At 35.7% G+C, this 13988-nt stretch overlaps 1 protein-coding gene across 1 annotated transcript; it reads left to right on the top strand.

Moving 5' to 3' along the window:
• The first annotated feature begins 201 nt into the window (after nt 1-201).
• LOC125665593 (26S proteasome non-ATPase regulatory subunit 11A-like) lies at nt 202-12838 on the top strand. The gene is made up of 13 exons (XM_048898305.2): nt 202-327; nt 637-738; nt 1194-1318; nt 3048-3119; nt 3612-3669; nt 5424-5535; nt 6514-6596; nt 7589-7733; nt 9369-9492; nt 9981-10106; nt 10459-10494; nt 11578-11629; nt 12403-12838. The coding sequence occupies exons 1-13, from the start codon at nt 255-257 to the stop codon at nt 12543-12545; spliced, it is 1251 nt and encodes a 416-aa protein (XP_048754262.1). The 5' UTR covers nt 202-254; the 3' UTR covers nt 12546-12838.
• Nucleotides 12839-13988: the final 1150 nt, after the last annotated feature.

The raw sequence follows: 13988 nt of genomic DNA, 5'->3' as shown, positions 1-13988 counted from the left end.
ACCCACGATCTTGGGCAAAAGCAATGCATTATTATTGCTAATATTTATGTTTTCACTAATGTTTTAAAAGCAAATCAGTCATTCTGACATTGTAGTTTACCTCCCTAAAAGAACAGTTGAAAAAATTCTGACAATCTTTTTTTTTTTTTTTTTTTTTTTTTTCTTCCCGTTTTCTCAAATACCGTTTTTATCCGGAAGAAATAATTTATGAGTCGTTGATGAAAGGGAGACCACTCTGATTTAGGCATAGCATCATGGAACTCGAAAAAGCTAATGCGTTGAAAGTGACAAACAAGACTGCAGCAATTGATATTTTATACAATATAGGTAATTTCTTTTGTTTTCTTTAGTGTAGAATGAATGTTCTGAAATACCGAATATTTGAAGTTTTTTAAATAATGAACATTTGTATCTGTAAGGCAGTTTGCCGGTCTTCAATTTTGCAAATTCATTGTCATTTTTCTTTTTCTTTTTAATGAAATCGTATCTATATTTTTTATTATTCCAAATGTAGACAAATTTATTAACTTAGTCCTAGTAATGTCGAATTCTACAGTATACCTAAATGAAAGACAAAACTTGTTATGATTCAAGATGTTGCCCGAATTTCCTCTAAACTGTGTTTACTATTTGCAGTGAAGAGAAATGTTGATACAAGTAAAGACACTGAGATCAAGACCAAGGAGCAGGCGATCCTGGATTTAGGACAACTACTAGCAGAAACAGGACAGGCTGAAGGTATGTAGACAAGTCAATCATACATGTGAGAAAGCTTCTCATCTGACATGATCAAGGGTTTATTTCTACCATTGTTACAATGAATCCAGAGTCCATGGAAATGATGCGTTAAATTGGGAAATTTTTTAAAGAAGCATTTTTTCTTCTTCAATTTTTATTGATTTATTCAGCACAAAATAATCTTTTTCAAATTTTTCCACTTTGAACATTTTATGCATCAGTTTTGAAGTTTCCCCCAATTTTATGGACCCTTGACCCAGCGTTAAAATGATAGGAAAACCCCTGTCACAGACTTGAAAATGTGGGAGAAAATATTATGAACCCCTGTATTTTAGTCAAAAAGAATGATGTGGGTTTTTTCCTGTGCAAAAGTAACACTAAACTTGGGCAGACAGTAAAATTGTCTTGTGTTTTCTGGTTTCATTTCATTTTTGTTTTGTTTCTTTTGATTGCAGAGCTTGCTGGTCTGATAAAATTCACTCGGCCATTCCTGGCTCTGGTCAGCAAGGCTAAAGCAGCCAAACTAGTGAGGGGACTGGTGGACATGTTTCTAGATATGGAGGCCACCACTGGAAAAGAGGTAACTGTAGAGCCCTAAAGACCCCCAATTTAGTTATTCCAGTTCCTCTGAAGTGTGCATGGAATACTTATTGCAGGAAATACTAAATGGCTTGTATGGAACCCTGCAGGTTTGTATGGAATGATATGAAACATATTTTAAAGTGTATTTGTAGTAGCATGACAGGGCCTGTGTCTCAGAATATGTACATATAAATGAAATATAAAGATTCGGGTCAATTTAAAGGGAAAGGCAACCCTAACCACATATTTGCTTTTATGAATAAAGTATTACTTACTGGTATCGTAATTGACGGTCTTTAACAACAAAAATTCTTGATTAACAATTAAATCAATATTAATCTATCATGTATTTTAAATTACCCGTCGCTAAAAGAGTGGCCATTGAAGTATAATTTGTGACGTCACACCGTCTATTCCGGTTTATTTCATCAGCGTAAACATGACAAGTCACGAACAGTTAAGTTTGGAGCTGTATAGATTTGAGCCTGTTCTTTCGCAAGAAGAAATTGTGAAAAGAAGACGTTCGGTCGAGTCGTAGACAAGGCAGACAGTAAACATTCTTCATACAAATGTCTTGAACCTCAACTTGTCATTACGCAAATGATGGATCCACAGTTTACGCAGTCTTTTCTTTTCAAATGACTTGGTGGAGTCGGGAATTTCGAAAAAAAAAAAAAAAAAAACAACCTTTATTCACATCTCCCCTTCGCATTAGTGTAATTAACTGCTTGCCAGGAAGGCATCAACCTATTTATTCGTAAAATCTACCACATACACAACTTTGATGATCTCACGGGTGCTTGGGTTCAGGACATGTAATTCAAAATAAGCCCTTTTAAAAAAAATACCCTCACTGGTTATTATAAGTTCTGTTATAATAACCAGTAAGGGTATTTTTTCCCATTATTTTGGACTTTATGGGTATGCAAGACGTTGTTGACATTCATTAGAAATATTTTCAAGCTTAGCTTATTTGGGGGGGGGGGGGGGGTCCTTAACCCAAGCACCTGTGGATGATCTTAGAATCTCATCAAAACCGGAATAGACAGTGTGACGTCAAACTTATTGATTTTTTGGTCTTGAATACAAAAGAGTTTCACATCATGGCAGCATTTATAGATAGCGGGAATTTCAATTTTTAACGTTTTCAAATTAGTACTGAAGCTTATCTAGGCTGTATATCAACAGAATAGTATGGCAAATCTTTATCATATAATTAATCCTATCATTTATCATGTAAAAAAAAATTGGGTTGCCTTTCCCTTTAAAATTTAAGAAAAGAAATTTTTTTTTTATAAAAACCAACAAAAAAGAAAACTAACATATGAGAAAGTGAAGATAACGAACATTAATCAGTCTCATAAATCTTATAAAGAATACATAATTGAGAGTAGGGCAAACATAGATGAGAGATGGGATCATGTGCCAAGGAAGAGTAAGCATCCCCTGTTGACCAGTCATACCCATTGTGAGCCCTCTATTTTGATCAGATACATGTAAATGGAGTAATCCGTAGTCAAAATCAGTATGTAAAGAGAACTGCCTAACAATTAGTATGAAGAATGTCAGACAGCATTGGACCAGGTTACCTAAGTTAATGAGAAGTTAAATTTGCAAAATGCAGACTTCAATTGACATTGTTGAAACCCTTGTAACATGGACAGCTTATTTGTTAGTAGTTTGAATTAATTCTAAAAAGATCTCTATTTTTTTTTTTTTATTTCTAGGTCCAGCTTTGTCAGGAATGTATAGACTGGGCCAAAGATGAAAAGAGGACTTTCCTAAGACAGGCTTTAGAGGTAACATCCAGATATGGATCTTTCTGTTTCAAGTTTCATGTCTGTTAACACAGTGATAGTGGGATTGATACAAAACTACAGTATTCTAGATTAATGTAGATTTCTTAGGAAGGATACTATATTATGATATGCTAGTACTTATGCCCAGTTCACACGGATGCGCATTTAATGCAAAGTAAAATAATTCTTTGTGATAATGGTTGACATAATTGTTTTTGCATGCATTGATGTATATATATAGAATGAAAAATGTGATTTTGCATCACATCAATTAACATGAACATTAATCAGTTAATCACATCTTGCTAATTGCAAGGAATATGCAGAAACTCCAACAGATACATGCATATATTTCACAATTTTGATTTTATGCTCATAGATAGTTTATACAGAATATGGTCTGATTTGATAAAGCCTGTTATTCTATTCTTGTAGCATTACATTAGTGATTTTAAGGATGATGGTTGAACTTATTTTCTTCATCTTTTTAAGGCAAGACTTGTTGCTCTGTATCATGGAACACAGCAGTTTACAGAAGCACTTCAGTTAGGTAAGGAGGGGAGGGTGTGGCTTGTGGAGCAATTAGGTAAGGAGGGGAGGGTGTGGCTTGTGGAGATAATTAGGTAAGAAGGGGAGGATGAGGCTAATGGAGACAATTAGGTAAGGAGGGGAGGGTGTGGCTTGTGGAGACAACTAGGTAAGAAGGGGAGGATGTGGCTAGTGGAGACAATTAGGTAAGGAGGGGAGGGTGTGGCTTGTGGAGCAATTAGGTAAGGAGGGGAGGGTGTGGCTTGTGGAGACAATTAGGTAAGGAGGGGAGGGTGTGGCTTGTGGAGACAATTAGGTAAGGAGGGGAGGGTGTGGCTAGTGGAGCAATTAGGTAAGGAGGGGAGGATGTAGCTTGTGGAGACAATAAATCTGTCTCTCTAAGGGGGGGACTCAAAAAGAGCTCTGAGCTCATCTTATTGGTATGGCCTCAGAGCTTGGTATATCAATATTGATGGCCACAGTGTGATGCTTTTGTTGAACAACCTTAATATCCTGTCTTTAAGATTATAAACAATTTTGGTGCTAATGGATGATACCGATTTGTTCCAGGAATCAACCCACAGTGAGATTCAGAATTCCGGCAAAAAAAGTTATCAATTTGAGGTCACCTTTTTGTCTATGTGCACGCAAATATCTCCATATCATAAAGTTTCTGAATTTCACTGACAACGGGGTTGTAGTAATTTTTTTTTTTAAATTAGATGATTTAGTTGGCAAATAACACTGTTTTCTCATTTTTGTGGCCAATTTTGACAGTACTTTCCCTTCAAAGAGCATGATGGTAGTTGTTCCCATGGACAAATTAAACATTTTCAGATTTGTTGTGAATTGCAGATGCATTATCACAATGAAATTTTCATGGGCAGCACTACCATGAGGATGAAATGTTGAACTATAACCAAATAAGAATAATGAAAAAGAAGGGAAATACTGTAAAATGCTGTACCTGCTTATGTTTGAAGGGGGGGGGGGGGGGTATCATGCCAGTTTATATTGATTTGCACACAAGTCTTCTGAAAAGCAAAAGATATTTTTCACAATAAATATTGTATATATGCAGCGATTTTTTTCCTTATATAACTGGTACTGATAAACGGTACCATTCCCAATGCCAAAAACCATTGATTTTTCCCAATTTTGAGACTAAAAATTCCCAATTTACTTGCCGAAAAATAGACCGCTGACATCGTAATTTACTTAGTCTGAAACGTTGTACAAGTTAACTAAAATGTTAACTTCCAGTATTAAATCGAAAGTACACATCATGGCAGTGCGCGTGTTTTGTAGAGCTACGAAGATTCTAAAACAAGGCTACGACGATTCCTTATGTATCACAACAGCAAATATTACCGTAAAAAAGTTTTTAAAGTGATGACTACTTCTTGTTTTGTTCTCTTTTTTCTTTTCTTTTAGTTGAAATCATTTGCCGATACATTGGTAGAAAATTCCCAATTTGTTCGATATTGACGCTATTTTTCCCAATTGAATGGGTACCAGTGGATAGAAAAAAATCGCTGATATGTTAGGAGTACTGAGGAATATTAAAGTGTTCTGATGCTTTATCATATTGGGGGGGGGGGGGGGGGGGGGGGGGGGGTTTACAAAAATTCCAGCTTTGAAGAGTCAGGTGTCAAACTTTATAAATATAGTAACATTGATACTGATTGTAATAATGATATTCAATGTATGTATATCAAGAGACTGGTGTTTGTATATACACATGCCTTGCACCTGTACCTGTATATGTTTCCACAGCTTCCTCGCTTTTGAGAGAATTGAAGAAATTAGACGACAAAGCTCTATTGGTTGAAGTCCAGCTACTAGAGAGCAGAATATACCACTCTCTATCCAACCTACCGAAAGCCAGGTATGTAGTTCTCTATCCAACCTACCGAAAGCCAGGTGTGCACTTCTCTATCCAACCTACCGAAAGCAAGGTTTGCACTTCTCCATCCAACCTACCGAAAGCAAGCTACACACTTCTCTATCCATCCTACCAAAAGCAAGGTGTGCACTTCTTTATCCAACCTACCGAAAGCAAGGTGTGCACTTCTCTATCCAACCTACCGAAAGCAAGCTACACTCTTCTCTATCCAACCTACCAAAAGCAAGGTGTTCACTTCTCTATCCAACCTACCAAAAGCCAAGTACGCTCTTCTCTATCCAACCTACCGAAAGCAAAGTGTGCACTCTTCTATCCAACCTACCGAAAGCAAGCTACACACCTCTCTATATAACCTACCAAAAGCAAGCTGCACACTTCTCTATCCAACCTACCAAAAGCAAGCTACACACTTCTCTATCCAACATACCGAAAGTAAGGTACACACTTGTCTATCCAACCTACTGAAAGCAAGGTACGCTCTTTTCTATCCAACCTACCAAAAGCAAGGTTCGCACTTCTCTATTAAACCTACCAAAAGCAAAATACACATCTGATTTATCATGTACGTATAATGTCTAAGTATCTGAGTTATACAAATTCTCAGCTTGACTGTAAACTCATCATGTTTTCATTTGAATAATTTTTTTTTTTTTTTTTTATAGATATGGCCATGAATTTTAATTTAAATCCACAATCAAGAGGAAAGAAATCTGAATTGTTATTTAAAATTTACAACTTTCAAGCCTCGAAATGAAGTCCCTATCATGTAGAATTAACATTATAAAAAATAAATAATTCAAACGTGAACAGACTTGTGTATGATGAAGTCATTTGTTGTAGCTGAACATTAGATACAGCTGTATACTGTACATGTATTGCTAAGACTAGTACATGTATAGCTTTGAAACACAGTGTCCATATGGAATTCCTATAGGGTACAGTTTTGTGTTCTATTTTTAGGGCAGCCTTGACCTCCGGCAGAACAACAGCCAATGGGATTTATTGCCCACCCAAATTGCAGGCGGCTTTAGACATGCAATCAGGTAAATTATGATAATAAAACGTTAAATATGGATAGTGTTGCAAGTTATGTGGTCTGAAAGTGTCTATGATAAAATACCATCTGGTGTTACATTTTCCAACAGCTACATGTATCTTCATATGTATTTGTAGATGTTGATTATTAATGAAAATAACCCTATTTTTATGTTCACAGTGACAAGTTAAGCCCTAAATGCATCACGTTCAATATGATAAAAGCTCATATAACCATTCTTCCTGGACTTAATTAACTAGATTTACCACAAACATTTAGGAAATCTTTTGTAAAATTTAGAACCTCCAGCCACCGTTTATCACTCCCTCAGATTTCCATTTTCGTACATTTGATAATACTCTGCATTAGTGACATGTTTTATTGTTGCCAGAAGGAATCTACAGTATTTCGTTGAATGGAATAATTTTCCTCAAAGTTTGGAATTTTGTTGTGTCGTGGAAAAATTTCAGTATTGACTTTCTTCATGTCCATTCTTTTCTGATTCTGAAATTGACACTGGCAGTTGAAAGAAAGTAATGCTGGGTATCCCCCAACAACTAGGATATTTATAAATGCAGAGTCAAACCAGTTGTGATTTATGTTGTCATTCATGCCAACCAGCATGAGGCCATTATGTTCTTATTTATTCTTCATTTCTGTTATCTTCCTGTGGGGATCCAGGTTAAAATAGGTCCTCAGTTTCCCTTGCTTGTCGTAAGAAGTGACTAGATGGGGCGGTCCTTCAGATAAGAACACACAAATCAAGCAGGTGTGGCACAATAAAGATCCTTCCCTGCTCAAAGGCCGTAAGCGCCATGCATAGGCATAAATTTTGCAGCCTTTCACTGGCATTGGTGACATCTCCATATTTATGTATTGAGTGAAAAATTCTCTAGTGGTATGTTAAACCATAATATTCTGTTGCAAGGGGATGTGATTGGATGTTACTCTATGTATATGTATAGTGCTGCTTGTTAAAATCCTCTTTGTTTTGCTTAGGTATACTACACGCTGCAGATGAGAGGGATTTCAAGACAGCATACTCGTACTTTTATGAAGCATTTGAAGGCTACGATTCTATAGACAGTCCCAAGGCTCTGACGGGCCTGAAATACATGCTGATGTGTAAAATCATGCTAAACACGTAGGTTCATCACCTTTCTTTTTGTTCATTATTCCATTGATGGAAATTGTTCTTCGGAGAAAAGAGTATCTTTTTCTCCAGAGAAAAGATTATCAAGAAGCAAATTTATGATGTAGACCATTAAACAATGCAGTGTGTTTTTGTTTTCATCATAGGGGGATAGGACAGGCTTCAGGGATGTTGGAAAATGAGATGATGAATTTGATTTTTTTTTTTCAGCACTGGAATCCATCATCTCCTATTATGACCCCAAAAAACACACTTCTTTGATAGTTCATCTGAGCTCAAGTGAGCTTTTCTGATCAAAGTTTGTTCGACATCTGTTGTCATTAAAATTTTCGTGTTTTCATCTTCCCTAGAACCACTGGACCAATTTCAATCAAACTAGGCACAAATCATCTTGTGTATGTGTATTCCTTGTAACAGGACCTTCTTGGTACCAGATTTTTTTACCTTGACCTTTGAGTTTGTCCTACTTTTAGTAAAATTAATCTATTCAATATCAACTTCGGCATTATCTCCTCAACTATTTAAGGTAGGGCTTTCATATTATGTCTATAGATTCCTTATGGCAAGAAATTTCATTTAATGCCATGATGTTTGACCTTGTGACCTTTGGGTTTGACCCAAATTTCAAAACTTTAATCAAAGCTTTTGAGTTAGCTCAGAAGTTTGAATGGTGAGTAATATATCTTTTATTTTGATGTATGCATTCCTTGTGACAAGACCTTTCTCTCATCGTACCAATGTTTTTGAACTTGTTTAATCTTGACCTTGGATTGTGACATCATTTTAACAAAACTTAACCAAAGCAATATCGCCTAAACTGTTTAAGGTAGAGGTTTCATATTTTGTTTATAGATTCCTTATGGCAAGACCTTGCATTTCACATCCCGTGGGGATTCGGGTTAGAATAGGTCCTCGGTACGCTTGTCGTAAGAGGCAACTAAATGGGGCAGTCCTTCGGATGAAACCACAAAAACTGAGGTCTTGTGACTTGTGTCACAGCAGGTGTGGCACAATAAAGATCGCTCCCTGCTCAAAGGCAATAAGCGCTGAGCATAGACCTAAATTTTGCAGCCCTTCACCGGCAATGGTGACGTCTCCATATTAGTGAAATATTCTCAAGGGACGTTTAACAATGTAACGCATCTTATACTTTGATCTTGTGACTTTGTATTATGTTTACGTTGTGACCCTTTAGGACTAAGTTGGGGTCACAATATATGGTCAAGATTTTCATGGGAATGATTGCAAAAAAATTATGGCTTTGGTGTTTTATGTGGCCCATGGGCTCTTGTTAAATATATTTACATCAAAATCAACCATATTTACTGTAAAACATTTTTTTTATTTCATATATTACCCAATCATGAATGTGCATTTAAAATTAAATTCAAAGAAGATACAAATGTAGTAAAATGTCAGTGAGTGTTGTTGGGGCTAAGTTGGGGCCACAATGTACAGTCAAGATTTTTCATGGGAATAAAGATTGCAAAAAATTTTATGGTTAAGCTGACCTTGGTGTGCGATGTGGTCCATGGCCTCTTGTGAAATATATTTACATTAAAATCAAGTATATTTACTGTAAAACATTTTTTTATGTGTTGTTAGTCTTTTTTGGAACATTTACAGATCTGACGAAGTGCAGACGATTCTAAGTGGAAAACTAGCATTGAAATACCAAGGCCCTGAAGTAGAAGCCATGAAAAGTATAGCTCAAGCTAGTCACAAGAGATCTCTAGCAGAGTTCCAAAAGGTTATAAAACAGCTTCATCTTGTGCTTTACAATCGTCTATGTGACCTGCTTTGTAGATTAAGTTTCTGATTTCTACTAGTATCTGTATTTTGTTTTCCATTGATTGTTGAAATTAATCTGAACAAAGAAATGTGTTAGTCAATTTTTACTGGTCTGAAGGAATTGTCAGTGGTGGAAAAATTTGGACTCGGGTAGATTTCAGTAACTGCTACAAGTGTGCCATTCTTCATGACTAAAGTGATTTTTTTCTTGTGTTTGGTTTGTTTTTTAAATAAATTCTACACTGATATTTGATAACCTATCATCTCCAAACGATCTCTGTATCATGATATGCATGGAGTTTTTTATGATAAAGATATGAATCATTATATTCATATACATATATGTACTTTCTCTAGTCAACATTAAATTTGTCCTGTTTTTCAAATAATTTTGAAATACAGGACAAAAAATGTAAATGCTGTGATATATCCATGAATTAATTGCAGACGTTAGTGCAATACAAACCCCAGCTGGCGGACGACCCAATCGTCAATGCCCATTTGAAGACATTGTATGACAATTTATTGGAACAGAATCTCTGCCGAATTATTGAGCCGTTCTCTAGAGTTCAGGTAATTAACACTTATCAGGCAGGAATTTTATAGAAATCAGGTGTTTAACTTTACATGTACGTCTTCGAAATTTTTGCTTTCATAAATGACATTTATTCAGGTGCCCAAATTGTATATTGCAATTAGGATTTCAGTTGCCAGGGCAGCAACAGTCTTTCTTGCCAGTAGTTTTAAAATTTTATTTGTTTATCACTTGCATGTATTTTAGAATAATATGTATATTATTTCATAGAAAAAAATCTTAAAAAGAAATTATTTCAGTTATTACATTTAGCAAAGGTAATGTGATTGCAACATTGAACATTCCTGTATTTCAGAAGCCATTTTGAAAATTTAGATGCGTTTGTTGTAGGTCCAGCATGTTGCCAATTTGATCAAACTTCAAATCGTAAGTTTCATCTTTAAATATTTAAAACATTTTGTGTTCAACAGAAGGTCCTTTTGTTATTTGTTACTGATACTTCTATGGATGAAGTGTTTTTTTTTTATAATTTCAACTTTCTAGGTATTAATGTGCAAAAACAAAAGCATATAATGCCAGTGAAATTACCACAAAATAAAAGGCAGCAACTGAATTTACTAACTGGTTTTTCAACAGAAGGCCCTTTTGATATTTGTTACTGATGCTTCCATGGATTTTTTTTTTATTATTATTTTTTTTAATTTCAACTTTTTAGGTAATCTGAGTCACTCAGGTAACTTGTGGCAAGTGACAGTGTGTTGATTATGTCGCGTTAACAATTGAACATTACTATCTTCTTTTTGATGACTACCATTCCAATTCTTTTCGAATTTTATATGCAGCGTCTTTTAGACAAGGAGGACATAAATTGTAAATTCCAGAACTCCTGCACCCCCTGAGGTTGAGATTCTGACTCCAGTGCAGGCCCAAACTATATGTATAAAACTTTTAAATAACGCATTCTTTAATGCTATTGAAACTAAATAGATATTTAGACTGAGCAGGTTGTCCTTTACCAAAATTGTAAATTTCATGATTTATTTTCATATTTTGTACATTGATTTCTTATGGTAAGATCTTTCATTTCATACCATGATCTATGACGTGACCTTGACCTTCTCCATAACAGCAAGGTCGTGTTTGTCACGTTAGTGTTGAGGCATCTCAATGTTGTGTGAATTCAAGCTGAGTTACATGTATGTCTTGGCCCAAGGTTGAAACCACAATATGGAGTCAAATTTTTTCCTGGAAATATTCAATAAAGATTGCAATTTTTTTTTTTTAATCACAGTAGCTGAACAACAGCAGGGCCAAGGTGATTCATGTCGGCAAAGTGATGCATTGGGCCTCTTGTTTGTATTTTAAGGGATGAGGGTTATGATTATATTCACAGGTACATGTACCTGTGACACAGTGTAGTTCGTGCATCTTTGTCACATTTGAACATGCATGATCATGCTCAGGGACATAGTATTGACCTACGCATCTTGTTTATTTCCCTTTTTTAAGGACACTGTGGAAAAGAAACTGTCGCAGATGATATTGGATAAAAAATTTCATGGTAAGTTAATTTTTAAAAAAAAAAGATAATTTTTATAATGATTCATTGTCAGCTTACATGTACTAGGTGCAAGTGAGCTTTTCTGATCACTTGTTAAACAAAAGTTTCATTGAGAATATTTTCATAAATTTCATACATGTACATAAAATACTTGTACTAAACAGAGGAAGGCCTCTTTCGTTTTTAGCTCACCTGAGCTGAAAGCTCAGTAGTACAACGATGTCCGTCATCTTTCTGTCAGTCCGTTTGGAGTTTTCTGTTTCTAATTTAATTTCTCTGTCACATATCAAGCTGAAACCTGCTATGTAGCTTCTTTGTGGGTCACTCGAGATCATGTTGTAATTTGGGTCCATTTCGACCACTCTTACAGGAGCTAACCCAAATATTGAATAAATTACCCAGAATAGATATGAAAATTAAAAGACAAGGTAGTATATTGCTGACCTTAAGTAAAGTTCTACAACTCATGGCATCTTTGCCATGTTTGCTGATCAGTGTCACAGAAGAAACATCACAATAAAAACACCCTATATAACCTTGTCATGGTCGTATTACATACCACTAAAAACACCCTATATAACCTTGTCATGGTCATATTACGTACCACTAAAAACACTCTATATAACCTTCTCATGGTCGTATTACGTACCATTAAAAACACCTTATATAACCTTCTCATGGTCGTATTACGTACCATTGTCGGTGCTCTTGTTAAGTTTTAGTACATATGTATTTACTATTGATGAGTCTGAGAACTCTCTTCCTTGTTCTAGGAATACTGGACCAAGGTGCGGGTGTGCTGGTTGTTTTTGATGAGACGCCTGTGGATAAGACATACGAGAATTCTTTGGAAACAATACAAAACATGGGAAAAGTAGTGGACGCTCTATATCACAAAGCCAAGAAACTGACATAGTGAAAACTGAAACTGACATAGTGAAAACAGTGAATCTGACATAGTGAAAATAGTTAACATACCAGACAAAAAGGACTTATTAGAAACAAGGTGTATATAGAATGGGGGGGGGGGGGGGGGGGATGTCAAACAAAATTCACTTTGCTCCTGGCTGAATATTTCCAAAACTGAAAATCAACTCAGATGTTAACGTTAAAAACCATGCTATTCTACAGACTTGAAAGAGGGACATGTTGCATTTTTATAAACTTGATGATGTTGTGAGTGGTATGAATAAATTGTCATTCTTTATAGCCAAATTTTTGTCTTCAAATGGCAATGGTACCAGGTATTCTCAGAGAAAAACATTGAAGTGTAAATTGAATTTACATAATATGTAATAGTATGGTACTAATTGTGTTCCTGTTTTGCACACATTTGATAATTATGTATAGGACAATAGATGTGAGTGATTTTTATGTCCATGGAATCAAAGATTCGGGGGCATATAGTTTTGAGTCTGTCTGTCTGTCTGTGGCTAAACACTTTTAACCTTGGGCATATTACTCGTATGCTAGTGAACAGGGTGTGTTTGTGAAACACTGATGCCTGTTTGTGGCAGCAAAGTAATGATGGTAGCCAAAAGGAAGGTCTTGTCTTAAAGAATACAGGTGAGATATATGAAAGTCCTAACACTAACCACTCAAGAGTTATGGCCTAGGTTAAAGTTTGTCAAATTCCCAGGCCAAGGTCATGAGATCAAATATTTTAGAATTGAAGAAAGGTATTGTGAAAAAGGATGTACAGGTGGAATACAAACGCCTTATCACTAACCATTCAAAAGTTATGGCCTAGGTTAAAGTTTTTCAAAAGTAGGTCAGACTCCACGATGAATGTCACAAGATTAAAACTTGGTTTCAAAAAGAAAAGTCTTGTCACAAGGAATACACATGTGGAATATGAAAGCCTTATCACCATTGATTCAAAAGTTATGGGCAAGCTTTTAAAAGTTAATATGGACAAACGGACAAACAAAATATTGTTTATCCCTAATATCCGATCAAGGGGAGCGTAAAAAGTTTGCGATTACAGTGATATATTTATCGACTGAGTCGTGGGCTTCATGCTTTGTTGATTATGAGAAGTAAGCTGTAGACCACATCTTAGTTCGCATGCCCAACAAAACATATTTTGACCGAGTCCCAGTCCCTTGTAAAGAATAGTGCAAGGTTTTTAAATTTTCGACGAAAAACAATGGCTTGAATTGCAAATGACTGCCATAGTTGGATCAGTGGAATGTAAAGTCCTGCTGTATCTAAATTAAAGGCTTATTAATAGTTGCAATTTCTTCGATCACGCACCCCTGGATCCACTCCATCACAGTGCGTATTATCCTGATCCTTAGTACACGACCAACCATTACATGCTTGGGGACACTCGAGGTACCAAATTGCACCTTTTTAC

The sequence above is a fragment of the Ostrea edulis genome, chromosome 10 (genome assembly GCF_947568905.1).
Source record: "Ostrea edulis chromosome 10, xbOstEdul1.1, whole genome shotgun sequence".
Lineage (NCBI taxonomy): Eukaryota > Metazoa > Mollusca > Bivalvia > Ostreida > Ostreidae > Ostrea > Ostrea edulis.
Note: the sequence above shows the minus strand (reverse complement) of the source record. Positions and strands in the feature narration are given on the sequence as shown.

What these genes read in the sequence shown, in the direction of transcription:
- LOC125665593 (XM_048898305.2), top strand. Translation starts at nt 255, where the DNA reads ATGGAACTCGAAAAAGCTAATGCGTTGAAAGTGACAAACAAGACTGCA. An exon ending in AGAAACAGGACAGGCTGAAG is followed by an intron (nt 739 to 1,193) that starts GTATGTAGACAA and finishes TTTTGATTGCAG; the next exon opens with AGCTTGCTGGTCTGATAAAA. An exon ending in TCCTAAGACAGGCTTTAGAG is followed by an intron (nt 3,120 to 3,611) that starts GTAACATCCAGA and finishes CATCTTTTTAAG; the next exon opens with GCAAGACTTGTTGCTCTGTA.